General features: G+C 33.8%; 1 protein-coding gene across 4 annotated transcripts in view; it reads left to right on the top strand.

Annotated features, from left to right (window-relative positions):
• Nucleotides 1-15,365, top strand: part of SOCS5 (suppressor of cytokine signaling 5) — a 49,613-nt gene extending 34,248 nt beyond the window's left edge. For 3 of the 4 annotated variants that reach the window (XM_006909622.3, XM_015587628.2, XM_015587627.2), the window contains one exon: nt 11,171-15,365. In XM_006909622.3, the coding sequence (XP_006909684.1) occupies nt 11,183-12,784 (1,602 nt within the window). In that variant the 5' untranslated portion in view covers nt 11,171-11,182 and the 3' untranslated portion in view covers nt 12,785-15,365. The remainder of the gene's footprint in view (nt 1-11,170) is intronic. The other variant, XM_025045142.1, reaches the window with a different exon arrangement.
• Nucleotides 15,366-16,057: the final 692 nt, after the last annotated feature.

Genomic DNA, 16,057 nt, shown 5'->3' with positions numbered 1-16,057 from the left:
TTTCTAATTTTTATAATTTCTAATTTTCCTAATTTTTTAAAAATAAAATTGTATGTTATATGGTAATACATAACACAAGACAAGTGTACTATTTGGAGTTCCTAGTCTATAATTTTGGCCAAAATGCTTCTCTTGGCATTAGTTTTCTTAAACGGTTAAAAGGTATTCTTATTTGCCTTTTCTTCTCCCAATATCCCTCCCAGATATCCTTCTAAAGAATAAATTAATTTCGAGATGTTTAAACTTTCTTTTTTCTTATACTGGTAGAAAATCTAGATCAAAAACAAGGAGAGTTGTCCTGATAATGTTTCCTTCCTTCCTTCCCTCTCTCTTCCCTTCTTCCCTTCCCTCGCTCCCTTCCTTTCTTCCTTTTTACAAATCATCAGATTATTTGAAGACCCTCAGTTTTCTTTAGGCCTAAAATTTGGCATATGAGATTAGTATCCTTTAGTTTGTAAAAGGATGATACATGTATTTAAGTATTTTTAGATAAAAAGTAAGAAAAATATATTGTAATAAACATAATTTTCTTTTAGTCTTTAGAGTCTTTGTATTAATTACAATACTAGACTGCTGGAGTTATAAAATGGTTATCCTTCCTAGAGAAGGAAATGGTCCAAATTCCAACAGCTCACCTACCATTGATAACTGAATATTCTTTGTAAATTATTAGCAGGATCACAGTGAGCTCATTGTTAGGCAGTTCCCCAAATTAGAGATTCTTTTCTGGATTAAGGCTAGCCAGGGTAGTAGCTTGATCCACTAACTACCTCAACTGAGAATTGTGTTGTTTTGTTGTTATTTGTAGCTGCTTTTGGGTGTTGAGGGAGATTTGTGGGAGGGTTTGATGCCCTGTATTCATGATCCATAGAGACAGTGCCTGCAGTACTAATCATATACAGTTGCAGTGCTTAGTAAAGTTGCTTGATTTGCCTAACTGAAGTAGCCTCCCTTGAGGTGGGAGATAAAGGCAGGTCTCACTCGCCAGTAATCTCTCCCTAGACATAAAACAGCTTTGCTTTTTTCTACTGGTACCCTTTCCTGCCTTGAATTGGTTGTAAAACAGAAGCTACCATTTTTGAGCCACTATTATATACTCAGCTGTACTTACCTTAAGTCATGTTGTCCTCTTAAAAAACTCTTGTAAAAGGGATGATTTGTCCTGTTTTTAGATGGAATGGCTGAGACTTAGATTTCACACAGCTAATGAGTGCTTGAATTTGACTAGGGTTCTCTGAAGCCAAAGCACATGTTCTTTGTGTTCCAAGCCAGTCTGCCAGTAATTCCGGCCAGATAAGAAACGTTTCAGTGAATGGTATATTTGTTAATATATTACATAAAATACTTGCTCCATAGAAAATGAAGCGTAACTTATTGGGATTTTATGCTTCTCTAGTGTGCAATATCTATATGGTAAAATTTAAATTGTGACAGTGTTTTATATACTGAAAAGGAATTTTGAAGCAGAAAAAAAAAAAAATGAAGCAAGGACTATGTTCCCAGGCCTTGCCCAGTACTATACAGATTAGCTATGCTTAGTTTAGGTTGCAGATGAGCCGTAGCTTCAAATGCTAAGGAACATTGAAATCCCCATAGTGTCTCCTAGGAAGGTTATTAATATAACCTTCAGTCTGGCAGATATTGTACATAGGATAATATTGACATTTGTAGCATGACCCAGAAGAAAGGAAAGAGAGAATTATTTTTTTCTTTAAATGCCAGTTTATTATTTTTTTCATACTATATATACATAATTTTTTAACATTTTATTTTTTTTATTTTCTCCCTCTCCCCTCCCTCCTCCAAGAGAAAATTATTTTTAAAAGAAAGAAAAACTAAAGCTTTATGCTAGATAATACTGATAACGTTTTTAAAACTGCCGTTGAGTGTCTCCTATAAGCCAAAAGCTTTATAGATACGGTTTTTAATCCCCATATCTAACCCATGAGCATAGGTATTGTTAATTTTACCAAGAGACCAATTTAGGTTTAGAAATGTGAAGGAATACATTCAAGTTTACAGTATTCTTAACTGGTAAAGCTGGAATTCAACCTGCTCTCTTCCCACCACCCCCATTGACTGTCTCATGCTTGTGCCCTAAGCAAAGCACAGGCAGTGTCTCTGCAAGTGATTTGGGTTTAAGAATGGTATTTTGACAGCCTGGAGCACCCTCATACATGACACTATGTGAGTAAAATTTAAGAAACATGCAAATTTTAGATGCTTGTTTTTTATTAGAACAAGAAACAGCCCTTAAATCGTCATTTTGGGGGGGATATTATATAAGACTGTGACTTAATTTGATTTTATGTTCTCTTTTTTCTTTTTAAAAATGGACTACTATATTTTTCTTGATATGCAGAAATAAATATAAGAACTTCTTAAACTTCATCTCTTGAATTAGGCATGTAGTTTCAAACACATTCTCAGCTGACCATGTAATTAAAAGTAATAGTCTAGAAAAGAAGTAGAACTTAGTAATGCCATCCACTAGTTATAGTAATAACAGAACATTTCTAAGTGGTGTTCAAGCCTACACAAAGGGCGATGACTTTCATATAACAGATAGGCATAGAGTGTAAACATCAAAACATTCACAGTAGGCCTGTGAATAAAGCTTTTGCTTTGGGTTCTTTTGGTCAGAATATTATTTCACACATTACAATAAAATGGAACAAGCCACTAATTTTTTTTTTGAGTGTGGCATGTGCTATCTTTGTCAGATTTTAATATCAGTTTCATCATTTTTATGCTCTACAATAATTGAAAAAATATAGAAATGATGTATTGCTTGAGGTTTTAAAGAGCTTATTAATGACACTACTCAGACCTAGAGTTGTTCATATACAGTCCCAAAATTGACTCGAGAAGAGGTAGAAAACCTGAATAGATTAATAATGAAGAAACTTAAGTCCAGGTTATTATTAATCTTTCAGTTGTATCAGTTTCTATATCTATAAAATTGAGATAATTTTTACTCATAGGGTTGTTGGGAAAAGTAAAATGCTTATATTAGTGCCTGGCACATGGTTAGCATTCAGTAATGTAAATTGTCATCACAGCCATCATTATCATCATTATTCTTCTCTTTTTTCAGCTTCCCAGAGATTTTTCTGTTTTATTGGTTTCTTCAGGTACTCTTGAATTTATTTATCAATTTTAAAAATATAACTGCCAGAGATTTTCTTTTACTAGTCTGATCTTATCTCTGATATAGCTAACTAAAAAAAGAAAAAAAAACAATACTGTTCAAAAAATGACAAAGGAATATAGTCACAGACATGAAAGAGACTTTTTAAAATTATACGAGAAGATTACATACAGCTGTTTTCATAAAAGCGAATGCACAGAAAGATGTTCACCAAAAACAGTAACAGGGTTTATCTCTGGGAGGTGAGATTTCAGCCAAGGGTTAGACTTTTTTTGGTATGTTTATGTAATGTTTTACTTTTCATATAATATGTGTGTATTTTATTTTTATAGGAAATAGTTTGTCATTTTTTCACTGTTATGCTCTAGGAACCGACCATCCACATACCTTTGTCATTATGCACTCAAGATTATCTTCTTAAGAGTATTGTTTCCCTAAATTGTTCCATGGAATAAACATTAGTAAATGTAATATCATTTATGATATACTACATCAGAGGTTAGCAAACTATGGCCCATATGTCAAATCTGGCTTGCCACCATTATTAGCTCAGAGGTTTTTGTGTAACCTCTGAGCTAATAATGGATTTTACATTTTTAAATGGTTGAAAAAAAATCAGAATATTCTGTGACAAGTGGAAATTATATGAAATTTGAATTTCGCTGACCTTAAATAGTTTTCTTGACATACAGTTATGCTTATTCATTTATATATTACCTATGGTTGCCTTCAGACTACAGTGGTGGAGTTCAGTAGGTCCCACAGAGAACCCATGGCCGCAAAGCCCAAGATATTTACTTACTATATGGTCCTTTTCAGAAAAAGTTTGCTGACCTCTGTACTAAATTAGAGAAACCTGTTCAGTGTTTTGTTCTGGTTGTTGGTTTTTGTTTTGGTTATTTTTTAACGTTGCCCACTTTAGGTTAACTGTCTAGTCTAGAATGTGTGATAGCATGTTAAAGAGTCAACGTATTTTGATAAATATTGCCAAATTGACATTCAGAAAAAAATTTGCAAAATATTAATAATGCTATTTTCTAAATAGTCTGCAATTTTCAGTTTTGAATTCCTCTTTTACCTAAGAGTTATGAGAGCTTTTTATTTTCCCAGTGGAATAATATTTGGTTATTCCCATTGTGGTCAAAATGTGGCCTGTATAATTTAAAAGTTTTTATTTTGCAGTGTATCATGTACAGGAAAGAATGCATAAGATGTAAATGCAGTCCAAAGACTACTTAATAAGTACAAACCATGTACCCATTACCCAGGCTAAGAAACAGAAAATTACCAGTGTTTCAGAAGCCTCCTGGGTACCGCTCCCTAATTCTATACCCCTCCCTCAAATAGGTAACCATTTCCCTGCTTTTTATATTTTTATTTATGTGTGTGTGTGTGTGTGCGTGCGCGCGCGCATGTGTGTAACTATATATATATGTGTGTATATATATATATGTATAACTAAACAATATATTTGGAGGTTTGCCTGATTAAAAGGTAAATGAATTCATAATGTATATATCTTCGGCATTATTTCTCTAGAATTATGTTTTGGAGTTTCATATGTATAGACATAAGAAACTATCATCCCTGCTGTATAGTAATCCATTATATGAATATACAGTAAGGGACTAATGAGGCTTCGCTTAGATGTCTCAATGACAGTCTTAACTGTAATATTTTCTAAATTGAATTCATTAACTCCTTTCAAATCTTTACTTGCCAAAACTGCTCTATCTGTTGTGTTTCCTGTCTCTGAAATAGCACTTCTATCCGCTTATTTCAGCACGCCAGAAACTTGGCAGTCATTTTTGACATCTCCCTTTTCTTCATTCCCTATTAATCAATCATTACTCCTGTAGATTTGTCTCCTAAATAGTTCAAATCCATCTCTACTGTCACCACCCTAGTCCAGCTCTTACTTGCATCCTGCAGTAGTCTTCAGTTCAGTGTCAATGTTCATTCTTGTTGTCTTATGGATTGCAAAGCCTACCTCTTCAACTTCATCTTGGCACTCTTCCCCTCACTCATTAGTCAGTGTTAACGTTAGCCATTATTTATGCCATAGTCAATATTGCTTCAGGACCTTTGCAAATGTTGTTCCCCCTGCCTACAGAACACTGTCCTAATTCATTCTTACTCGTCCTTCAAGACAAAATTTTGAATTATCACCTCCTTAGAGAGAAATCTTTCTTACTTACCATCCCTTAAACTAGATCATGTCTCCCTGTTACCATTAAAACTTTTTACTACTCCCTCCTGGCAGTACTACAAATTTTAATTAAATGATTATTAAGGAAGACCTCTTATCTGATTCATTCAGGACCAGCAGTCTACAAAGTCTAATAAAGTACGAAATCATAAAAAGGATGCACACCTTAAATATTTTACTCTAAAAATAAGATTGCACATTCATTTGTCAGTCTTTCGATTAAGGGCCCAAGGCCTTGTCTTTGACAGTAGCTCTACTTGTTGCAGTTCCATATTGTTTATCTTGCAGAAACTATACCCATAATGTATCACTTAAGATTTCCAGTTTGAGTTTTTAAATAGTATAGGAATTTAGACTCTTCTGATGCATTCTGAGTTTAGAACATTTATAGATCTTTGCAATATTTTTTCTAATTTTTTAAACTATTTTCTTGCCTATACCTAATTCAACAGCGTAGGTATATCACTTTTATTAAATATTTTGAAGTCATTCAACTCAGTCTTCCTTGCTCTCCCACATTTCATTAGGTTAACGAATACTTAATTAAATCACATAATTAAAATAAGTGCAAGTGGCATGAACAGATTTGGAAGCTAACATAACTAACCCAGTGAAAATATAACTCAACCGGAGGGAATGGAAGTATCCAGGTATATTAGATAAGTGGGCTCCACATTTTTTGAATGCACATGATCTACTATATGAACATATTATGTATATTGTAATAGTTGAACTCTGAGGTTGAATTATATGACCATTTATTGCCTACAAAACAGTAATTTTATATGATTGAACATAATATTAAATAGCAGTATAAAAATTAAATAGGAATCCAGTTAGTCACAAAAAAGTATGTAAATAACAAAAAATAAATAATTTTTTTAAAACCCAGATGGTTTTCAGATTTTTTAAGGGAGACTATACCTATGTATAGCTATGACAGCCATGCAGCCCTGGATTTCTGGGCCAGTCTTAATATTAAACATATTATCTTTTTCTAAAAATTATTGAAATGTCACCAAAATATTAATCAAAAGTTGAATCTCCTACACTGCCTCTTGTACCAGAAGTTGGCACAGAAATACTTTCATCAATCCATGTGTCCCAATTTTTGTTACTGTAACTGAAGGAATTTCTGTTGGAAAGGTATTATTATGACTAAGTAGTCTAGCTAGACTAAACAGTAAAGGAGGGATTTGAGTTGAGTCACATTCTTCCTCTTTATCCACTGTGGCATCCCATGTAGTCTTAAAACTTGTCGAACTCAATTTTTTTTTCTAATAAAGTGTGAATTAAATCTCATTGAAATGAATTCCTGGAAACTATTTCAGTTGTTTTGTGGAAATTTTGTAATAGATACAACTTGGCAGGAAGAGGGCCATTGACTGTAGTCTTTAATTTTTTTATATATGTAAATTTTTCTAGTAATGGAATTTGACCTCTAATTTTTTATAATTCTAATTTATAGCTTATCCTGTTAAATACCGTGTTTCAACAAAAGCTGTTTAACTTACACCAGCATTATAAAACCAGTTTAAAATTATGATTGTCCTTGGGGAAGGAATGAGTTTTTAGAAATTTGTTTTGGAATATTTAAGGAAAGCTATGCAGGCATAGAAATGTGGAAGATTGTAATGGATGATGAACTTTCCTTTTAGAATCCATACAATTGAAATTTAACACATTTTTAGCCGTGTGTAACTTTATATAAAACCGTAAAGTAATAGAGTTGTAATTTAGGTCTCAGGGTTTTTTAAAAGTTGAACAACAAAACAAAAGAACCTCAAAACTGACATTGTAAGTATTAAGATAGTTGAAATGCCTTCCTGATTCTTATGTGGACTCTTTTATGAATCATCAGAATTTTTTAATTCCCAGTATTACAGCCGCCCACATAGCATTTCTCACATCAAGAAAAAATTCCACTTTCTATCCCCAGAAGGTTTGGAAGCATAATAGTCTTTCTTTAAATTAGAATATTTTGTCACAATTTAATCTATCAACAGTATTCAGATTAGGAATAGAGAAATTACTAAATTTCATGTTCTATCTATAAAACTGAACCCAAAGGTTTAGTGTTAGAAACTGCCATCTATAACCTGGCAAGTGCAAATGTTTTCTGCATGTCTCACTTGTTTAATTTATAAACAACTGTATAAAGAGATAAGTGCTTTTAAGTTTGGTTGCTTTCTAAAACACATTTTTCTGATATAATTTGCTTGTGAAAGAAATATCTTTAGATAGCTACAAAATATACATTATAAACATGGAGAAGAGAGACTTCTGGACCTCTTGAATATTACTCTTCTAGCGTCTACAGTGGTTTGGTTTATAATTTTATCACACTAGACCAGGGTCAGCAAACTTTTTCTGTAAAGGGCCAGGTGGAAAATATTTTAGGCTTCGCAGACTACATGTGGTCTCTGTCAACGTTCATTGTTGGCTTTTTTTTAAAATCCCTTTAAAAATGTAAAAACCATTCTTAGCTAGAATTCATACAGAAATAGGCCACAAGCCATATTTGGTCTTCAGGCTATATTTTCCTGACCCCTGCTCTAGATCAGCATTGTCCAAAAGAAATATAATTTGAACCATATATGTAATTTCAAGTTTTTTAGTAACCACATTGAAAAAGTAAAAGGAAGCAGATGAAATTAATTTTGATAATATATTTACCCAGTTATATCATTTCAGTATGTGACACTAGCCACATTTCAGGGGCTCAGTAACCGCATATATTGGATAGCACAGCTCTAAACCAGAGCTACTCAAACTATTGGCCATGAATTGGTGCCAGTCTATACAGTTCATTAGCAGTCTGTGACAAGTTAGGTATAGAAATTAAACATAATAAGCATTTAAAATATTTTATAGCAATTTGACAGTTTTTTTATGTTCGTTCAATCTAATAGAAAATCGACACTTGCATTTCATGTCTTTTTTTACATTTCATATTTCCAGTAATTTATTCTTATTATATTTCACCAAAAAGTCAGTCTGCAAAACTAAAAAGAAACTGGCTCTTCATTACAGATAGTTTAAGAGACACTGCTCTAGATGGTCTCTCTTAGGATTCTGTAGGCCTCTTGTATACATGACAAAAATAAAGAGAAATGGTGATGAAATTATGGCAGGTAGTTTATTTAAGACCATTCATACCCCACTGCAGAGCAGTGTCCTTTTGCTTCTGTCTTTTAGAGCTACCCAAGCAGAAGGAGCTTCTGATTAGTCTGTTAATACTGATGGATACCCAGGGATCACCAAACACTTGTGGAAAGCCTCTAAAATAAAAAAAAAATAATAATAAAAAACCAGAGATTTAAAAACTTGAGAAAAAGGTACCGAGATAAAACAGATAAAAATATTTGAAATGTTAAAAGAAAAAAAGCTATTTTAAAATTTTGTATCCTTAGAGAAATGAGATATTACATCCAAGAAGTTAAAATAGCTATTAAAAAGAACAGAGAACAAGAAAATGGTCTTGGAGATTAAAACTATGATAAGAAAAATTTAAATGCAATAGGAGTGTTAGAAAGTGATGCCAAAGAAATCTACCAAACAGTAGAAGAGGAAAAGAAATGCAATATTGAAAAGAAATATACGATAATCAAAAGAGGAACTAAGAGGTCTAGTATCTAATAAAAAGGACTTTCAAGAGAGAAGGAAGAGGGCAGTGGGAAGGACATTGAAAAGGCCCAGCACAATAAATGTAAAAAAGGCCCACGCTAAGGATAAAGAGAAGCAGCTATACTTTTTCATGAAATAAAAACAGGTCATATAAAACTAAAAAGTGGTAAGATATTGGGCATTTCAACAGCCCCACTAGAGTAATGCCCTCAAAATTCTGAGAGTAAATTATTTCCAACCTAGAAATTTCACAACCAATAACAATATGAACATATTACCTAGAAATGAGGAAATACCAGCAGAAACAGCTGAAAGAATTTAAAATAATTTTGCTTGATTCTCTGGGCATCAAGGATGGAAAGGATGTAGCAGACAGTGCTATTTTTTGTCATAAGCTGTGTAGTAATGTTTGACCTTTGAAACCATAAATGTATGAATTAGGTAAAAATAAACAACTTAAAAATAAATGAGAACGAAACTAGGCTAGGAGGGCCTAGGTTATTATTGGAAGAGTACATCTACAAGGATTTTGTAGTCATCAAGAATGAGGCAAGAATTAGTCCTGTATATAACAGGACTGTGAGCAAAGAACAGAAATCTTGCTGTTAAAAAAAAAAAAAAAGGATAAAAAGCATATTCAGTTCAAATGGTATAAGCCTCAAAGAAGGCCTACAAAAAAGATTTTTGCAAGGAGAAGGAGGGAAAATGTTCTGATAAAGTTTAACAAAATTTAACAGTTCCATCTAATAGATTTTATTAGAACATGTACCACCTACCATGCAAACTCTTATGTACCTATATGCTTTTAATAAAGAGTAATCTGAAAGTACCTTTCATGATTTCAGAAACATAAAATCTCTGTTTTCATTGTCATTAGTCCAAGAGCATTGTTAGTCCAAGAGCTCTTTCTGTAAGAAACTAAAGGGAGGATATATCATTGAGTTTAAGAAAGTTTATTCTTTGTTGTTATCTTAACCTTAGTCAGCTTCTCGAAAATACAAGTATTTATGATAAAGAGGATTAGTCAGAATTATGGAAGGATCAATGACTCACCACTATTAAGAAAAAATACTCAAATAGCTTAGAATCTGTATTAGATTCTAAACTGTAAAGAATAGTAAATAATGAGATAATAATCACGAACAAAAAATTCCAGGGAAAAGGAGTGCCGTATTGATTAAATGGCAAAATAGAAAAAGACATCTTTTTAAAATTTCTGCTGTCATGTGACAAAACCAGTTGAAATTTAAGTTCACGTTTTTCCATTTCTTCTAACGTTGGCTTTTAGGTTATTGAAAGAGACTGTACCTGTCAATGTTGTAATCTTAAAATAATTTATTTGTAAAGTGCCTTAAACTGCTTAAAATTTTTATAGGAACAAGAATAAAGATGTCAAATTGCATGTTTTTGTTTTTGTTTTGTTTATTATTACAGTATCATAATTTTTTTCCTATAACTCTAAGCTCTTCTAGAATTAAGAATTGAGAAGCTTAAAGACACCTTTCCATTTAAACTTGAATATTATATTCTTTCCTCCCATTGTCCTTTCTATCAGACTGCTTCAAAATCATGGATAAAATTTGATACATTGTAGGGTGGGGAGGGAAGATAGGGAATTTTGACAAGTGGTTGACCTGGAAGCTTTAGATTGCTAGATGAGTGGAGTAGCAGTTTGGTAAATGAACTTGGGAAGATTGCTACTTACAGGTTTTTGAATTAGTTTTAATGTTATACAAATGTCCTCATTATAACTTTTGAGAAGTTGAATACAGCTATGTTTCAGCAATACAGAATCTATTTTTCCTTTTAATACTTGAGAGTGTGCCTAAATTATTCAAAGTAAGGAGACAATCAATGTCATAATGAAATTAGGTTGATACATGGTAAAAAGAAACCGGAGTTTAATTGAGAGGGTTTATTTCCTTTCCCCTGAGTTCTGAATATTCTATCTAAAAGGAAATGGTAAGTGAGGACTAGTTGAATAATGGTGCAGAGCCACAAAAGGGCCTGGTGACCTTAAGACTACCAGACAGAATGTTCGCCTTATCACCTTAGCACTGCAGTGTAAGGCGAATTCTTGACCAGCATCGCTGACATTTCCATTGAGAAGGAGTGGGTGCTGTCTTTTCTGTTTCCACATGCCACTTTAACTTATTTTTCTCCTTTTCCTGTTTTGTCTTTAGATCTTATAATCAATGGATAAAGTGGGGAAAATGTGGAATAACTTCAAATACAGGTGTCAGAATTTCTTCAGTCATGAGGGAGGAAGCCGTAGTGAAAATGTGGACATGAACTCTAGCAGATGTTTGCCCGTGAGAGAGAAAAACAGCAGTATGGAAGACTCCGCTCCTCAGCAACAAAGTAGTCCCTTAAGAGAAAACATTGCCTTACAACTGGGATTAAGCCCTTCAAAGAATTCTTCAAGGAGAAACCAAAACTGTGCTACTGAAATTCCTCAGATTGTTGAAATAAGCATTGAAAAAGATAATGATTCGTGTGTCACCCCAGGAACAAGACTTACAAGAAGAGATTCCTACTCTCGACATGCTCCATGGGGTGGGAAGAAGAAACATTCCTGTTCTACAAAGACACAGAGTTCACTGGATACTGATAAAAAGTTTGGTAGAACTCGAAGTGGACTTCAAAGGAGAGAGAGGCGCTATGGCGTCAGCTCTGTACATGATATGGACAGCGTGTCCAGCAGAAGTCGCTCTCTGAGACAGAGGTTGCAGGATACTGTGGGCTTGTGTTTTCCCATGAGAACTTACAACAAGCAGTCGAAGCCTCTCTTTTCTAATAAAAGAAAAATACACCTTTCTGAATTGATGCTTGAGAAATGCCCTTTTCCTGCTGGCTCAGATTTAGCCCAAAAATGGCATTTGATTAAACAGCATACAGCCCCTGTGAGCCCACATTCAACATTTTTTGATACATTTGATCCATCCTTGGTTTCTACAGAGGACGAAGAAGATAGGCTGAGAGAGAGAAGACGGCTTAGTATTGAAGAAGGGGTTGACCCCCCTCCCAATGCACAAATACATACATTTGAAGCCACTGCACAGGTCAATCCGTTGTATAAACTGGGACCAAAGTTAGCTCCTGGAATGACTGAAATCAGTGGAGACAGTTCTGCAATTCCACAAGCTAATTGTGACTCAGAAGAGGACACAACCACCCTGTGTTTGCAGTCACGTAGACAGAAGCAACGTCAGGTATCTGGAGACAGCCACGCCCACGTCAGCAGACAGGGAGCTTGGAAAGTCCACACACAGATTGATTACATACACTGCCTCGTGCCCGATTTGCTTCAGATTACAGGTAATCCCTGTTACTGGGGAGTGATGGACCGTTATGAAGCAGAAGCCCTTCTCGAAGGGAAACCTGAAGGCACATTTTTGCTCAGGGACTCTGCGCAGGAGGACTACCTCTTCTCTGTGAGCTTCCGTCGCTACAACAGATCCCTGCATGCCCGAATTGAACAATGGAATCACAACTTTAGTTTCGATGCTCATGACCCATGTGTATTTCACTCCTCCACTGTAACAGGACTTTTGGAACACTATAAAGATCCCAGTTCTTGCATGTTTTTCGAACCATTGCTTACTATCTCACTAAATAGGACTTTCCCTTTTAGCCTGCAGTATATCTGCCGTGCAGTAATCTGCAGATGCACTACATATGATGGCATTGATGGGCTGCCTTTACCATCAATGTTACAGGATTTTTTAAAAGAGTATCATTATAAACAAAAAGTTAGAGTTCGCTGGTTAGAACGAGAACCAGTCAAGGCAAAGTAAACTCCCTTGTCCCAAAGGGCATTAACTAGGTCTGCTTTTACATGCATCAGACAGTACACCTATAGCAAGCACACATATCAGTGTTAGGTTTTTTTCAGTACAGTACGTAAGCTTAGTGTTAGTATCTGTCAGATGCGATCTGCTGTTACTCAGAAAAACTTGGTGCCTATTAAGACAACAGGATAGAACTACACGTGTTCAGTAAGCCTACAGGAACATTTTGCCAATTTAGCTAACCATTTGGTTTTTAATGGCTGTAGTAATTGAGTGAGGCAACTCTGGGGCATTTGCTATGAAGAATTCTATTTCTTACTGAAGAACAAATTGTTAATATTGGATGAGTATTTCAACAGTGTGACTAATGTTTGAAATTATTATATTTTCTAAAAATTTTTCTATGACCTTCCAAAAAGTAGTGGTGTTCATAGTTACTATAAATCAAGCTTTGGAAGTCCAAAAAATAAAGACTGCCTTCCTTTGGGGGGAAAAATGCAATTATCTGGCCACAAGGGCATAGTGCAGTTCACTTAAGTGTTGGTAGAGTTTATAGTCAGTCTCCTTTTCTCTTCTGCAAAAGGTACTGTTAAGTAAACCAGGTGTTCTAAATAGTAGTTCTTAAAATTTCAGATGTATAAAGTTGGTAGGAGACTTTTATTTAAAAGCCTTAGGTATTAATTTTTTTAATGAGTGCTTTAACTTAAAACACATTAGGAATAGCTACTGCAGTGTAGTCCTGTGTGTGATTTTTAAAGTTGACATGTGCAGTTTAATCGTTGATTCATTAACATCGGATCTTTTCCTATGCCCATGATGAGTTTGTGAACCATGGAGGAAATAAGACTAGAAGATGCCCAAACAAGTCAGATAATAACTACAGTGGTTGCTGATGTTGAGATTATTGTTAAACTGTAATAATTTGGATGGCAGTATTTATCTCTTTGTTGTAAACTCTCATAGCTGAATTGCTTAAGTACAATTTATAGAATTTCAGTGCAGTTAATTTTTAATGGAAAATCTGAAACCTAAATTGCAGATTTAAAAGGTACTGTACAACCATTGTATCTGTAAATAACTATACTTAGCACCTTTTTGTCACTTAGAATAGTATGCAATACTACTTGAGTGAGCTATTTTGGAAGTAATGCCAAGTTCTAGTGTTTGCTTCTTAGAATTGAACTGAATTTATAGTTCTGTCCTAGACATTTTGCACTAAAGTAGTCGAATTCATTCTTGTGTCTTTCGTTAATGTGCTCTGTACCACTGGTGAGTGCTCCTTAGTTTCCTTACCTGCTGCTACAGAAAGTTATTTTACATCCTGATGGCTACTGCCAAGGCTACAAAAAAGAAAAGCTATATTTGTATGCAACACTAACCCTTTGACTGCTAATATATGTTTCTGCTTGCTGTGCCTTGTTATGGCTGCTTTTTTGTGCTAATAAAGTATGTTTGGTGTTCTCCTTGTATATCTGCTGTTTTATACATTTGCAACAATTTCTCTTGTAAATGGAATGGTTTGGGGTTTTTAAATAAGCATTACTTGACAACCTACTATAGTCAATGCAGAATTACTGTACAGCCTTTGTTGACTTATTCCGAGTAAGCTAACTCTAAATTTAATGCTGTATATCTTTCCAATCATAATTACATATACTGTGGAACAGTATCCATACTTACTGCAAATTACTGTACAGTTTAGATTATAACAAAAAATGAACAGAGAAATATTGACTAAACCTATTGATTTCTCTGCTTATAAGTGAAAAATTGAAACTATCGATGACATGTCATAATAAATGAGTATCTGTAGCCTCCCACTGCACCAGAAACAAGTTAAATGAAGTCAGTGCCATTTATTGGTTTGGGGACCATTTTGATGAATAATAAATGCCCAAAATGTAGAACTTTAACCAAAGATTTGTCCATTTTAAAACAAAATGGGGATTGAAGGGACTTAGAATTCCTGTTATTTCTAATAGAAGTCCCTGAAGAACATATACCAAAGTGTTTGAGAACTTCATCCAAACCTACTTTAAAGCATTATGTGCAATTAAGTTGTTATGACATAATTATACTGCATAATTGTTGGGTTCGTTTTCTTGAGCTTAAAATGTACCTGGAAAGTAAACCTCTTGGGGGAAAAAAAAGTCCATACTGCTTTTTGGAGAAGGACTATATATTTGCAAGCAAGATCTTGTTTTAAAGAGGTAACTTGAAACTCTATGAAAGCACTTGATGTTTTATATGCTTGTAGCAAATTGATGTTCTAATTGTAGTTTTATAGAAAGTATCAATGCTTTTATGTATTTCAGAACTTTCATATGTTAAATGGAAATTGTTTTAAATGTGTAAATATTTGAGTTTATGTAAGCATGTATACACTGTGCTAAAAGTCACTTATGTTTCAGTTTGTGTGTAATATTAATATGCAACATTTGGTTTAAATTTTTTTCTTAAAATATCAGTGGCTTAACGTTTTAAAAAAGAAAAATCACCAGCATGAAGTTGCACCTAAGTCTATATTCACTGTGTCTTTTTCTGGATCCCATTGTAGTCTGTCAACTAAATTTGTGTTTTTGTGGTCTTTTGGAAGAACATTTTAATACAAACCAGGAAACTTTAGAAGTTTAGACACATCTTCATAGTGAAGGAATTAATTCAAAGACAGGTTACTCTGATTCATATTCATTCTCATTTTTTCACTTTATCATTCCCTCTCTACATATGTATATATACACATTTGTGATGTTAATATTACTTTAGACAATAATATTACCATCTGATTTCAAATCATTTAGAGGCCTTATTCTATATATATAGACTATCCTTGTATCATTCTAATTTAATTATCTGCACCTAAAGTTTAATCTTGCTACTCTTAGTTTTGTTTGTAATACAGTCACCTATGAAAAGAAAGCATTCATCAGTATTTTCTGGTTAAACACAGTAAAAAATTTTTTGAAAAAAAGCTTGGTTAAATTAAGAGTCATAATTAAATTTATATTTCTTAGACAAAATTTAGCGCAAATAATCATACCTCATAAACTGATGTTTTCTTACGGTCTATTAGAAAGTTTATATAAGATTTATAATCACTTGAACCATAAAAATTGACACTTCTGAGCTTCATTTTAACAAAATGTGAAGTTTATGAACCCCGTATTTGACATTGAGATCTGGATGCAATTTATTTTTATCCAAAGCTGCTTTTGCTCCCTGGCAGTAAACACTAATTTGGTAAGTTTTATTGATAGCGGTCTTAGATCTCATATTTTT

Source organism: Pteropus alecto, unplaced genomic scaffold, assembly GCF_000325575.1.
Source record: "Pteropus alecto unplaced genomic scaffold, ASM32557v1 scaffold131, whole genome shotgun sequence".
Taxonomy (NCBI): domain Eukaryota; kingdom Metazoa; phylum Chordata; class Mammalia; order Chiroptera; family Pteropodidae; genus Pteropus; species Pteropus alecto.
This window is presented reverse-complemented; position numbering and strand designations above follow the sequence as displayed.